Source organism: Sceloporus occidentalis, unplaced genomic scaffold, assembly GCF_023333645.1.
Source record: "Sceloporus occidentalis isolate IW3139 unplaced genomic scaffold, rSceOcc1.0.p SCAF_3, whole genome shotgun sequence".
NCBI lineage: Eukaryota > Metazoa > Chordata > Lepidosauria > Squamata > Phrynosomatidae > Sceloporus > Sceloporus occidentalis.
In genome coordinates, this window is record NW_028316983.1 from 42091823 (window position 1) to 42107161 (window position 15339).

The 15339-nt window shown below is 40.4% G+C and overlaps 1 protein-coding gene across 9 annotated transcripts in view; it reads right to left on the minus strand.

Annotated features, from left to right (window-relative positions):
• Positions 1-1184: 1184 nt before the first annotated feature.
• Positions 1185-15339, minus strand: part of CHD6 (chromodomain helicase DNA binding protein 6) — a 157810-nt gene continuing 143655 nt past the window's right edge. For all 9 annotated transcript variants that reach the window (XM_089514140.1, XM_089514141.1, XM_089514136.1 and 6 more), the window contains 6 exons: positions 12064-12270; positions 10420-10866; positions 7271-7453; positions 7069-7188; positions 4964-5068; positions 1185-4247 (listed from right to left, as the gene is read on the minus strand). In XM_089514140.1, the coding sequence (XP_089370266.1) occupies positions 3348-4247; positions 4964-5068; positions 7069-7188; positions 7271-7453; positions 10420-10866; positions 12064-12270 (1962 nt within the window). In that variant the 3' untranslated portion in view covers positions 1185-3347. The remainder of the gene's footprint in view (positions 4248-4963; positions 5069-7068; positions 7189-7270; positions 7454-10419; positions 10867-12063; positions 12271-15339) is intronic.

Sequence of the window (15339 nt, forward strand, 5' to 3'; positions counted from 1 at the left end):
CACAAGGATGACCTCTTAAAGAATGTTAAAGGTAATTTTCAGAAGCCTAATTAATGTTGCAGCAAATATTACATTGATATTCTCAGAGTCTTAAAGACTGCCCTTACATGTTTAATTTTGCTAATTAAATACAGTCCATCCTCCTTATCAACGGACTTACCATCCACAGATTTAGCCATCCATGGACAGCAAGCCCCCATTTTGGTTAATGGCAGTGTGTGCACACAACCACACTAGCAGGTGCGCACACATCATGCTGCCACTACTTTCAATGGGACTTGAGCATGCATGGATTTTCCTATCCACGGGGGCGGGTAGGTCCAGAATGGTCCCCCACAAATACAGAAGTCTGACTGTATGTCAGCAAATTTACCTTATGATGCGTGTAAAGTACTAGATTATTATTGTAACATGAATCTCCTTAAAGAATCTGCTGACTTTGGAGCAGGGAACATTTCTAGCTGTATAACTTGGATTGATTAAAGACAATGGTAGCTAAGTAATATGGAACAGAATGCTATATTTGTTTCCCAGTGTTGGAAAAAAGTAAGACATTAAAAAAAAATTGAAAAGACTATCTGATATTTGGAATGGTTTAAACAGTACTGCAGTTTGGTTTCTTGGAGTATGTAAATACAGTGCAATTATTCAGTCTGCTATCCAGCTCTAAACTGATGCATAGTTTATACAGCAGGGACTTCTTGGGTAAAAGGTATAGTAATAGGGAAAAAGGTAAGCTACAGGCCAAAACAGTGCTCATGCTGAGAAACAGGCAAATCATGTTTAGTTCCAAGTCAAGCAAAACAATCAGAAATATATTTCCTAGAAAAAAGTATTTACATCTTTTGCAAGGCTCTGTGGAAGTTTTAAAAACGCATAGTATAGGCACTAAATTAAAAAATTAAAAATCTAATTTTTAAATCTATTTATCCATGTTTACAAACACAGACAATTTTATTTTAATAGCACAGTTGATGAAGCATCTATGTTTGTGTGTTTATGAATTAAGTGTGAAATTTGCAATTGTTTTTGAAGATGGTTATGGTTTAAAAAGCCATTTATGTCTCACTGTAAATAAGCCATAACAGCTTCATCACTGCCAACGGATCACACATTAAAAGTCAAACAGAATCCTACATATTCAGACATACACACACATGTTAAATAAGAAAGAACAAAGAATATAGAACAAGCTGACAAACTAAATTTCATTCTCAACCCTGTTCCTTACAAGCAAAGCCCTGGCAGGTAATCCTTATTTATATATTACATATAGATTTCAGAGAGAGATCTGCATCCATTCAGAGTAAGGCTTTCAAGATATATGAAGTTTTATAGCATTTGTATTTTAAGGATTTAGGGCAAGTACATGTTCTTCTGCTAAATAAAAAGTTAGTACTTAAGAGGTTCAAAAATATATCAAGTGATTTTTTTTTTACATAAATAAATTATATTGATTTTGGATTTAACAGCTGAAAAAAACCTCTCTGCTTCCACTGGAGGCAAAACTGAACAAAATGTTAAACAGAGATAGCAGCATTTCTAAGAAATCTGTCAACAGCAATACAGTATCTATGCTACAAGGTGGTATTAAACAGGCATATGACATCCATTTATATATCTTTTTTGCAATAATATAGCCAATTGTATAAATCATTGAAACTGATGTGTACCCCAAAAATGAGAATTCACTGCAACATAAGAGACTCATTCTGTGGGTAACAGACTTCTTTGAGATGCTAATTTTAACATGTACATACTTTATAATTCCAAATGTATAAAAGACAATGAAAAACGCATCATAAATAAATAATGCAAACTGAAATAGTTATGTCAAAACATTTGGACCATTTGATAAATTAGCAAAACTGTAACAGAAAAAAGTAAAAAAATACAGTAAATTGTAACAAACCAAATGTGAAACTGAATAATAGTATACACTCCCACACCCCTCTAATGGTCAGCCATTTAAACATCGCACCACAAAGTGTTTTTTTTTTTCAAGTCTCGAACCATGAGTTGCAAATTAGAACAAGCCCAAGTAAACGAAAAATAAAATAGGAGTGGGAATAAAAAAAAATTACATAAGAATTGCTTGTGGAGCATGTTTCAAGACACTGGGCTTTGGAAACCTATTAGTATGTTTTTCAAAAGATCCATTAAAAACATTTACACAAAATATATGCAGAGGCTAGGAAATACCATTTAACAATGAAAGGGATCAAGAGAGATGGAACAAAGAGCAAAAAGGTTTTCACAGTCTAATACTAGAAATGGATGATAAACTCAAGCTTTGAATCAGTCAACACTCTTTGCCAAAGGCCACCTAAAATGAAAAAGCCCATTCTACAGCTTTTTAAATTGTTTTCAAAAACATTTCTCAGAGAAGGACAAGAATTGATAAAATTCAGATCCAGTTCCTACATAAAAAAATTAGAATCCATTATTTGTTCTTCACAAGAAAAAAATTCTTTGTGAAAAATCAATGATATCAAGATGGGAAAAAAAGGTAGTATGAAGCCCCTTCCTGTCAGCTGCACTCCCTCCCCCAAATACTGTCCCCCAAGTCATGCAAGATGTGCGTCAGTATTTCAGCAGGAGCTGGAAATGGCCTAAGAATCAAAGAAGGACAACTGAAATGCACCATCAACATAAAACATAATTTGGTTTTAGAAATATAAAAGTTCAGATAATCTGTCGACTTACAGCAGTCTGTTTCCAAAACATTGTAGTGTGGAGAAAATTATATATCTACTATTAATGCCTTTTAAAAAAGAAATGAATATATGCATTTTCAATCGTTAATTATATACTTTTGTCTATACTACTATTCTAGTAACCATGATAAAATAGGGAAATACTTTAAATCAAAAAATACACATTAGCACTTACTATAACTGTGCTTTTTACCCCAAAATACAAGTTTTTTAAATTCAGTGTCATAGTAAAAACATCTACCCTTTCTTGTGTTTTTCTTTGTTTCCATCATAACAGAAGCACTTTCTTTTACTCAGATTTCCCCCTCTTCAAACAAACAAGCAGTTTGAGAATGACCAAATACTTATTTACTACTGTTTGGGAGAAGAAAGGGAGGAACATCTGGACAAATGAACAAGAATTCTGCACCTTCCCTACTAATGATAGAACAATGCTTATCTCTATGGCAAGACCCTGCAACTATTAACATGCCACCATAGTTTTCTTACTGGAACTTAGGTAGGTTATATTACCTATAGAAACACAGGTTTGTATGAAGGTCAAATGGGGACAAAGGGCAATAACAGATTATTTACGTGATGAGAATTTACAAGCCACAACATTATTGTTTTCAGAAAGAAAGAAATGTTCTAATTGATATCTTTAACTTCTTTTAACTCTTCTTCCTCCTCCTCTGCTGGTACATTGCATTCATTCTCTGCTGACACGTATGATGTTTGTTCTGTACAGTTTTGATTGTTTGCATGTTCCTTGTCAGACAATGAAAGAGTTTCTGGTTCTGGATTTCCTGATTCCCCTTTAGTTTTCTTTCTTTTTCGTTTCTGGTTTTCTACATTTGTTGCTTCTGAGTGTCTGGTTTGCTGAAGGCTTGACAATGCCATGCCAATACCAGGAGAAAGAAACATTGAGGGATAGAGCAATCCAGATGACATTCCTGGAATAAGAAATGGGTTAAAAGCTACAGGACTACTGGTAGTTATTGCAGGTTCAGACTGATCAGAAAACGAACCAGGACTTGACTTATCTTCAGAAATAGTTTCTGGTTTTGCACCTTGGCCACTTTGTTTGTCTTCAGCATCTTTGTCTGCATGTGAAGTACCACTTTTAGCTGTGTTTGCTAATGAAGCTGAAGCAGGTGAAGTACAAGTAGTTGTCACTGATGGGTTGAGAATTCCTCCAACTCCAAACATTTGTGGTACTGCAGCCATTCCTGGCAGCATCATTGGCAACATACTCAGAGTGTTTTTGACATCCTCCCCAGCTGGTACTGCTGCGAATCCAGCTGGAAACCCAACCAGCCCAGTTAAAGGAATGCCTTGCATGCTCCTGATATTCTGAAGTCCTACTAAATCCATTCCAGCAATAAGTCCATTCATGAATAATGGTCCCATTCCAGAAGAAACATCTGCTACTATGCCTGGAGATTTAAACACTTCACTTCTTGGCCTTCTTCCTCTTCTTCGGGGCCCTGCATCTCGGAGTACAGGCTCAGTGAGAATACGATTAAATTTGCTTTCAGGTAAAAAACCCTGAAAATGTAAGGAACAAAACAAAATTCCAAATGTTATTACCATTTTAAAGATTTCAGTCACGTGCATTCTGCTCTGTCAATCCACAGAATCAATTCCCACATCTTATTCTCTGTTACTAAAAATCAAGATGAATGTGGAGTACAACAACAAGAACAACACACAATTTTGTAACAAAATGTGTCCCTGGATTTTGTAGGTAAAGTTGGCACTCCAATTAACCAAATATGTTTGGTCCATTTTAACAAATGTACAGTACTGTCATAATAAACATGTGCACTGAGAAGTATTTCACAAATACAGTAAGACTTCAGAGGAAAGTTGCATATGATAGTGGTTTGAATATCGGATTAGGATTCTGGAGGAGTACTAATCCAGGGGTTCAAATACCCCTGCTCAGAAAAAAAAAACCTCTGGTGACCTTGGGCAAGTCACACACTCTGAACAAATCTTGCCAAGAAAACCCATGACAGAGTCCTTGTAAGTCAGAAATGACACAGCAACAAAAAGCTTCAGGATTTATTCTGAATGATATTTTGCCCAATTGTTCACAGAAATGAAATCTGACTGCTAATTATTAGTCCTACAGTTGTATAATCTAGTTTTGCCACCAGTTCAGTAAAAATCATCTGGAAACAGGATACAGAAGGAATACTTTAAAAAAAAAGGTGGGGGGGGGAGGGAAGATGGTAGAAGAGATTTCTCCAAAAACTTACTGAAAGCTTAACAATGTCAGACCAATCTGCTGCAACTGCATATTCCATGTTTGCGTCAAGCCACCTTGGCAGTTCCTTCAATGCTGGTGCCATGGCTCCTCCTAACTTTAAAATGCAAGTTTAAGGATCACATTGGTTGCAGAAAATACAAAGCTGCATATACATGATTAAAGATCAGGAAGAGTTAAGTTCCACATTTTTTTTTAAACAATGCTTCTAGTCATTTGTATTAAAGATAAAGATGTATGTCATTACGAATTACTTCTCAATAACTATGATCACAATATATGCTCTGAAGAATATGCTACCTTATCCAATACATATCATCAACTTGCTCAGTCTAGTTTATAAAGTACAAAATGTGCACAATAACACTTATTACCCTAAGATCTGCTCAGTTACATCTCCTTTAACATTATTTCAAGATTTAGTCAACAAAGTAGAACAATAGCCAATTCAGCTTGGAGAAAACTATGACGGAAAAACATGTTAAGTTGACAACAGGCAAAAAATAAGAGAGAGTGTGTTTAAGACAGGAGTGGTCAACTATAACTAGTGTGAGGCTCATTTTCAACACTGGCTAATTGCTAAGAGGAGCACTTCTGTTGTTGCTTAAAATTCTTAGGGTTTCTTTTGGGGGGTGGGTGCTAAAATATAGAACAGTTGGCTAGGCTAAATGGAGAGTGGATACCCCCTCTCCTTCCCTTCCCCCATTGTAATATACCATGTTAAGTCTAAATAAATAGATATGGGGCTTATTTCTAATTAAACATGCACAAGAGAGTGCTGGAAGAGGACAAAGGTAAAGGAGAGTGAGTGAGTGAGTGAGTGAGTGAGTGAGTGAGTGAGTGAGAGATTGTTCACTTTTCCTTGGTTTCCTCTCCATACCTGCTTCAGAAGATACATACATCTTCTAAAAGTGCACATCTAAAATAGAATCATTCAGCTAGTCATGTTGGTTTTCTCAGAAGCATCTATCAGAAACTCAAAAGAAGCTCATGCACCATGATCTGTCTCCCTCAGCACATTTAGTAACAGATGAAGTGCCAGCATTACTCAAACCTGGATATCCCCCTCACTGTGGAAAGAGGTGATGGGGAAACTGGAGGAGATGGGGAAACCCCTATACACTGTTGAAATAGGGGGTGGGACATATTTTTCCAACGTGTTGCTTGATCACAGGATTCCTGAAAGTAAAGGCACTTCAGACAATGATCACAACAGGAAAATTCCCTCTGCAGTTAAGAGGAAAGCAGCTGCAGCTGCAAACCTTCTGTAGCAAGATATTGCACCGGAGAATCTTTACCTGCCTTTTTTTATCCTCATGGGCTAAAGTGGATTTAAGAGTGCTGTAAGAAAGGAGTGAGTTATTCTAACCCAGATTTAAATCTTATAAGGAACAGACAGGAAGTTTTTAAATAACACTAAAATTGACTTTAAAAAGTAAAAGCTACAACTTTCCATAGGATGCAACAAGCTGCAGACTTCCAGCTTTTAAAATCAATTTGTCAGTAAGGAAGTTCTAAACTGCCATTTCTGATAACAGATGACAATCCTTTATTACTCATCTATCTGCTTATGAGAAATGTGTGCAGTTTAAAACAACAGGATTGATTTTTTCCCTGTAAGGAGATTTCTTGGTAGGAGAGTAGTTTATGCTCATGTTAGGGGTGAAACAGACGGCCCCAATGGGGCGTCTTGGAGCTGTCCCATTTAAGGCTGGATTGGGGCCATGGCCCCAATCAAGCTAGCTTCTATCCCAAACAGGAGCAGAAAAAATCAGCTCCTATTTGGGGTTGAGAAAAGCCACCCCTTTGCCTCTGGAGCCAGCTTTTCACTGGCTCCAGTGCGTGTGGTGTCTAAATGCCATGTCCCCAAGTCGCCCTGAAGCCATCCAGCGTATAATCACTGGTGCAACTTCTGGGCAACTTGGGGGTGTGACGCATATAAATGCCATGCCCCCAACCCAGCTTGAAGCCAGCTGAAGCTGTCCGTTTGTTCCAGCCCTAACTCAAGTGATGCTTTTTACATATGCACAGTTTGTTTAGAATTAACATAAACAGCAAATTACTTTAAATGCAAGTAGAGTAAATGCTTCTACTTACCCGCCGTCCTGTACTCTTATGGACTACAGGCACTCGCTCCTCTCCTGTGAGAGAATTTATATCCAATTTACTAGGATCCTTACAGCGCTGCCTCCTTTGTTTAGGCTTTTCTGAAAAATTCTGATGAGAGTAAAAGTGAAATATAAGTGGAAGCTAATCCCAAACAGACATATGCAAGATGGTATTTTTTATTTCTACTTACTGTGCCAAAACCAGGGATTTCAAGAGTATAGTCAGACTGCTGTCTTAGCCAGTCCAGAAGACTCTTGTTTGGAACAATGTTCTCTGCCTCAGTATTAGTGGCTGGAACTGTTTGTTGACTTGAGGTAGTAATTGCTGGCTCATCAGGACTGGAATTACTTGGTATGGTTGAGGCTTGATCTTCCTGAATTACACGAGAGAAAGAAAATGGGGAGCCACTTCTGAGTTGTAAAAGGAATACCACATCTTCCAAATAAGATCACTATTACTAGATCACAAATCCTGGCCACATTGCTGCTGGGCAGTACGAAGTCCCAAACTCATCCTTTTTGATCTCTCCTTCCATCACAATGCAATGTAGCAGTTGGCATATTCAGAGTGCATCTTGGATTTAAAACAGACACTCCGTATAAAGCAAAAAATAAAAATAATAAAAAATCATGAAATTTTGCATAGCTGCAGAGAGCTCTAAGGAATCCTATCACTTCACATAAATACCTATGAATCAGAAGCCAAGCTCTACAAGTACTATTTGTTATAATATGTCTAATGTTGTGGAGCTACAAGCTTTCTTCTCTGCTGTTTTTCCTTCCAAAATACAAAAAAGGGCCCTTCTTCTTTAACTTTCTTTCACTTTATTTCCTTCTCTTTCATATCTCTTCCTCTGCAGTGAACCATTTGATGCAGAAATCTATAGGGATATTTTTTCAGACTCCTATATCCAAGGTGCACAAGTCTCTTCCAAATAGGATTGACATATGCCGCCAGTAGGCAGGACTGTCCCGTTTTTTGGGGTACCGGGATGGTCCCGTCCCAGTTGCTGCCAATTCCTGGGTTTGGGCCCGGCCTCTGGGCCCAGCCTGCTCATGCGGGCAGCTGGCCACCCACCTCCTCCTGCATGTGGGCATGCTGCCCACGACACTTGCCCAGGCAGCGGCCAGTGGCAGCTTGCGCGCATGGTTAAAAAAGAGGAGCTCCTCCCCTTGAGGCTGGCTGGCTGGCCAATAGCAGAACAGCGGGGATGGGGCTGTTTTCAGCCCCAGTCTGCCATTAGCCAGCCTCAAGGAGGAGGCGGAGCTTCTCTGTATTTAGTCCTGTGACTGCTGGCAGGGGGTGGGGCTGTTCCAGCTCCAGTCTGCCCCCACTGGCCAGCCAGCCTCAAGAGGAGGAGCTTCTCCGCTATTTAGTCCCCGCGTGGGCCGGCGGCCGACAACCAATGCAGAGGAGGAGGACCACCGAGGGTAGACCTCTGGGCCATGGGTAGGGGTAAGGGCCCTTTCCTGGCACCACATTGCGCCTAGGCCACAGTGGGTTAGGGGAAGGAAGAAAACGGCCCTCTACTTAATTTTTTGATGATGATGATGATGATGATGATGAAAATGTCCTCCATTCTGAGCATGCCTAAGAAACATGCGTTTATATTAATGCTTTTTAAAATTATTACATTTTTTTAAGTTGTTCGCATGCCCTTCATTTAAAAAATATATCCTACATTTGGGGCTAAATTTTGTCCTATATTTTTCCTACTTTTTTTACATTTGTCCCAGTTTGGAGGTTGACAGTTATGGCAACCTTACTTCCAAGGCATGCCACATGGTTCCGACTGTCTCGAGAAGTAATTAAGATCCACACAGCAAACTCTCTTCATCCCTTTCATGCCTTCTCTAGGTCCAGAAACTTCTGATACTTTATGCCAACACAGACCAGATGCTGCTTTCCACCTAGGCCCCAAGAAATTGAGCCCAGCCTTTTGGGGCAAAGAAGAGACTCCCTTCCCCCAACAGCCTAGATGGGTAATTTTAATAATAATAATAATAATAATAATAATAATAATAATAATAATAATTTTTATTTGTATACCGCTTTTCCTGCAGATCAAAGTGGTTCACAACATACAAGCTACATGTCACATGCTATAGCACAAAGCAATACAATACATCAATAGTGACATCAACGATCTCATACAATTGAACAAAAATCCTCAAAAACCATGTACAAAGCAGTCAAAGCCATCAGTTGAGGCCTGTTGTTGCTGGCCTGCCTCTCTCCCCCTCAAGATGGTGGTCGGAATTTTCTCAAACATTAAACCACTGCATGTCCATTTCACCATATCAGCTGCTATCTCTGCAATATTTTTCACTAATGGTCCTCTTGGGGAAATCTGCAGGGCAGCAGCATGGAAAAATCCCTAAACATTCACTAGGCGCTGTAACAAGCTTGTCTCTTCAGAAGCTGCCTTTGGCAAATGGGTCCTTCAGAAGGTCCTCCCTCCCTAGCTTGCCACCAATCTCCCTAAATTTTCCTGATTGAGCTGATAGTCATAACAACCTGTTTTCCTGGGGCTCTCAAGACTAAGAGAGTATGTGAAAAACAGTCCCCAAAATTGTTGATCATAATATTACTCATTCAACAGAAACATACCAAAATGATTGAAATATATAATCACAATTTTATATCAACAACGCAACAGAAAAATAAAGCTCAACAAGTTTACTGAATTTAAATTTAGGTGCACAACCCCATGGCTTCCTATATCAGAAGAAAAAAGTAATTTGCACAAAAAAAGCTAATCCAGAAAAATCAGGGGAGAAAAGCTAGTGCTGATAAATGGAGCCACCCTGCCCCTATGGGAAAAGCATGAAAACAAAAACAAAAAGGCTTATAGAATGCCTCAACTGTGAACTGTAACTACAGTAACTTGCATCCTCAGTTTTTCCTGTAATGGCATCCAGAATTTGGAATACTAACCACATATGTCAAGTGGCTTCAAGTGTTCATTATGACATGCCATTTTTTAAATTTTTAATTTTTTTGCTAGAATTGGGTGTTAGTTCTATATTCCATTTTACTGTATATAAGCTGTTGTTTGCTTCTTTGTTTTTGCTTTTTATTGATATGAACCATTATTAACTACTAATTGTGAAATACTTTTTAATGCTTATTCAAGTGAAATATACTTTAAATAAAATGAAAGAGGTTGAAAGGTTCATTAATGATTGTTTCACTCTTTTCCAAGTGTTACTGCCAACTCTCAATAATTTAAAAATCCAGTAATACAAAATAAAGGACAATAGATTTTGACATACTACTAGGCAATCAAAGAACAACGAGAGAGTAGAGGGACAAGCGAAGGTTGAAGTTAGTACTTACCGACAGCCCAGTCTGGAGACTTCTCTCCTTCAAAAAGATGAGATCTATCCCTTCCACATTTTTTCTCCTACCCCGTCTTCTCCTCATGGCAGCATCATCTCTTCGTAGACTCCCATTGACAATCTGTCCTGTGACAGGATGAATTAACCCTGCCTGAAGAATACCAGATAAATCCATGCCAAGGGAACCTTGCAGGGCATTCACTGTCCCTAGCTTAGGTATACCTGTGCTCAAAGTAAAAGGAGAGCTGGTTGTTGGGGATCCATCAGATACTCTTGAGAGGTCCACTGCTGCATCCCTCCAGCCATTCAGCACTATTGAAGGATGGGGATGGGATGCAACCAATTGTTCAAGGTTTTGTTGCTTCGCATCTGTCTCCATTTCAAATTCATATGGGTGCTGATGTTTGGGCTCATCTTTGACAAAGGTGGGAGCCAGAAAACCTTCCTGTGTTTAAAAACAATACCAGATAGGTGGTTATGATAATATGTCATGACTGAGATTATATAAGACTTATTCTGAATAACTATTCATATTCTGAAGAGACTCTGAATCCAGCACTTATAAAAGGGATATTTTGGCAGGTTACAGTCTGCCGAAAAGCGGCAGCCTGACCCGCCCCTTTCCCCGGTGTATCAGGGCCTCAGCGGCCAGAACAGCAGCCACTGAGGCCCTGATCCGCCGCTTTCCAGACCGCGGGGAAGTGGGAAAAGGCCGCTTCCCCGCAGCCTGGAAAGGGGTGTCCTGAGGACGTCCCTTATGGCCATTTGTAATACGCTTTTGTGTTGCTAAGAGCTACAAATTTTTACTTTCAGCCCAACATAGCTTCTACTTGTTTACTGAAGATGGCTAGCATCCAGCACTGCCATTATCAATTCATAACCTAGAACTAACAATCAGTAACTAGTCAGTATTCAGATATGCTAGAAATGTATGATCATAGCACTATTACCATAATTATAAATACCCCCCCAGAACACACCTTAAACCCGAAGGAGCTGCTCTGAGCAACATAGGTCAGGATGATGAAGGCACAGTGCAAAGATCAGAAACTTCTGCCCATTGCACCATAGCTCAAGGGCTTGAGGAAGCTCATTATGCTGCAACTTTGGGGCAGGAGGGGGAATAGCTGAGTTTCTGAAGTGCTCCACTCACCCTCTATTGCTCAGAGAGGCTCTCTCAAGTTTAAGGTAGGTTCCAGGAGTCAATTCTTTAGGTTATTCATAACACAGTTATTAATGTGATAATGGGCTGACTGCCTTGGAAAAGGTGATAACCTGTCCTAAAGTAGTAGCATCTCAATCAAAGTTAGAATGAATCCTTTCAAAAAGGAACAGGATCAACAACTCTCTGCATTCATATCCTATGCACACACTTCCCATGGCCTAGATCAATGGTTTCCCAACTTTGGTCCTGCAGGTGTTTTAAACCAACTCCAAGGAGACCCAGCAAGTCTAGCCAACAGTCAGCAATACCGGGAACGGAAGTCAAAAACACCTGGTAGACCAGAGTTTGGGAACCACTCTTCTAGTTAAAACCTACAATTTAATTCCTCAGAAAGATTATCATTACTGGCAAACAAACCAAAGCCAGTATTACCATTAACAGCTTTCTACAGTCAGGAAAATATCTATCCAAACTTACCTTTGGAGACTGTGTAGCTGTCCGTCCATTGCTGAAACTGAGTTCAGAAGTTTCGGGCTCAGTGTAGCTGTTCCTATTGCCTGTATTGCTAGCTAATTCAGGAGTAGGCATTGTGCTTTGTACTTCATATGGCTGGCTGGAAGAAGGCCACTTGCCCTTTAAGATGACATGGCAGATGTTCTCTATCCGGTTAATGATCACTCGATCCTACAGAAGAATCAGATATACTTTATCTGGCTGCAAATATCTGCAGTCTCTTACATTGTAGCACTTTGGTGAATTAAAGCTAATAATATTTGGTATTAGGACTCCTACTGTTGGTGACACAAAGGAAGTCAAGGAGTTTGCTATTCTGCCTTAGGATAGCTGTCTTCAGGGATAATGGGCCTCAGTCCTGGGCACGTCAGTTAGAGACAGCTAGGTGTAGAGGATACTTATTAGATTTTCTTTTACAGCTTTTATCCAAGAAAATAATAGGAACAGTTTTTGATATTATTGCTGTACGTATTTTTAAAATCTCTTTGAAGTGGTGAATGTACAGACATAAACCAAAGGAAGAAGCCTAAACATAAATTTATGCAGTATATTCTACTATCACAAAGTGCTTGCCCCTTTGTCTCCATAATAACTCAAAGCTGTTCTTAAATTGCATATACATGAACAAACTAGGGCGGGTTACAGACTGCCCGTTTCCCCACTGTATCGGGGCCTCAGCTGCCAGACCGGCAGCCTCCGAGGCCCTGATCCGCCGCTTTGCAGGCCGCGGGGAAGTGGCAAAAGGCTTATTGCAGGCCCCGGCGACAGCGGGAAGGAGGAGAAAGGGGCCGCTTGGTCCCTTTTTCCTCTGTGTCGCTGGGCGCAGCCATGTAAAGGCTGTGCCCAGCGACACAAACCCCAGAAGGAGCTCCATTTCCGAGCTCCTTCTTACACCGCGGAAAGGGCACTCTAGGCGCCCTCATGTGGCGCAAAGATGTCACGTCCGCGCCGCCTAGTTTGGAGGCGGCGCGGTCATGACGTCGTAATGGCGGCAGCTGTGTGGAACGGCCGCCACCATTTTGTACAGACTCAGTCGTGCTAGGGTTAGGGGCGTCTGGAAGAGATGCCCCTTTCTAACCCTAGCACAGACTGAGTCCGTCCTAGGGTGCCCGTCTGTAACGGGCCTAAGAATAGCTTTAACATCAGTAGTATTCCAGTTGGGTTTTAACTCCTCTCCACAGTTTATCCAACAAGGACTGATACAAACAAGAGAGGGTGTTGTTTCAACCTTGTAACAGAAGTAATTGTTGACTTTTAGTGGGGGGAAAAACCTTCATTAGACCTCCCTAGTAACTATCAGCTAGTCACTAATCTCCTCTTTCTAAGGAAGGTCCTAGAATGAGTGGTGGAAACACAATTCCAGGCTTGCCTGGATGAAACCAATTACCAGGACCATATTCCTGTCTGGGTTCAGGCTTGGGTATGGGATGGAAACAGCTTTAGTTGCCTTGGTACATAACCTACACCAGGAGTTGGACAGGGAGAGTGGGTCCCTATTGGTCCTCTTGGATCATTCTGCGGCATCTGATAGCAATAACTGATATCTGATGGTATTGTTCTGGATTGTCTGGCTGATATGGGACTTGGGAGCATTGCTCTGCAGTGATTCTAGTCTTTATATACAGTACTAAACATTCTCAGAGGGTGGTGCTGGGGGACTGTTATTCAGCCTTTTGGTCATTGGCCAATGGTGCTCCACAAGGGTCAATGCTGTCCCCTATTCTTTTCAACATTTTCATGAAGCTGAGAGAAGTCATCAGAAGCTTTGGAGTTGGGTGTCATCAGTATGCTGATGATACCCAGCTCTATTTCTCCTTTACAATGAATGTCAGAGCAGCTGTGATAATACTGAATTATTGTCTGGATGTAGTAAAGAACTGGATGTGGGTGAACAGACTGAGGTTTAATCCAGAAAAGACAGAAGTGCTGCTGGTCAGTAGGAAAACCAAACTGGGACTGGGATCACAGCCTTTTCTAGATGGGGTTGCACTCCCTCTGAAAGATCAGGTTTATAACTTAGAACCAGCTCTGCTCCTGGAAAGCCAGGCTGCTGCAGTGTCCAGAAGAGCCTTTGCCCAGTTTTGGGTGGTGCACCAGTGGCATTTTTCCTTGGGGAACACAGTTCTGGCCACAATGGTTCATGCCTTAGTTACCTCTTGATTAGGCAACTGTAATGCACTCTGTGTGGCACTGCCCTTGAAAAGTGTTTGGAATTTGCAGCTAGTGCAAAATGCAGCAGCCAGACTGGTTATCAGCCATGCATTTTAGAGACTATATAACACTGGTCTTGCAAGAGTATACTGGCTTCCAATTTACTTCCACGCTCAGTTCAAGGTGATCTACAAAGCCTTAAATGATTTAGCGCCAAGATATCTGAAAGACCACCTCCTCCCATATGAGCCTGCCAGAAATTTTATAATCTTTATATAGAAGGCACTGTTGCACATCTCAACATCTGTGAAGTTAGGTTGGTCTGTACAGAGTTTTCTCTGTAGCACAGCCTCAGCTGTGGAACTCCCTACCCAAAGAAGCTAGGCTGGCTCCATCTCTATCTCAGCCAAAACAATGCTGTTCTGCATAGAATCCAATGTTTCAAACTGCTTTTTTAACTGTTTCAAAACTGGATTATAGTATTGTTTTTAGACTGCTTTTAGAAGGGTGTTTGAATGTATTTTCAAAATGTTCTTACCTTTGTACTGTTTTAACTGGTTATTTGTTATTTGGGATTTGATAACAGGAATAAAATAAATAAATAAATATCAGCTATATGACATCAGGACCCATTTTCTCCCAAATAAGAAAGAAGATAGAATAGGGTAACAATTCAGCTGAAATGTTGTTTGATTACAAGCTCAACACACGAGGCCAATGACTAACAGATAGAACCACTTTTTTCCCCTTCAGGGCAACCTCAAATAGCAGCTTTAAATGTTCAAGCACACTTTTCAGAAGGAAATGTCCAGACTTTTAGTAAGATATAATATGTGAAGTTAACCCCATTGGCATCACACACATAATGAAGATACAGGATAGTTAAATAGATTAACACCCTATTTGAGAAAACATGAGAATAGAATGCAATAAGTATACACAGTGAGCCCGCACCATACAGGGGCTCGTTATAGGCAGCTTTCAGCTTACGGGGAAGCCGCCGGGAGAATGATGCGCGCGCAGCTGCACAGCAACCACAAGCCCCATTATATCTAACAGGGCTTGAGCATACGCACTTTCTGCCTTACG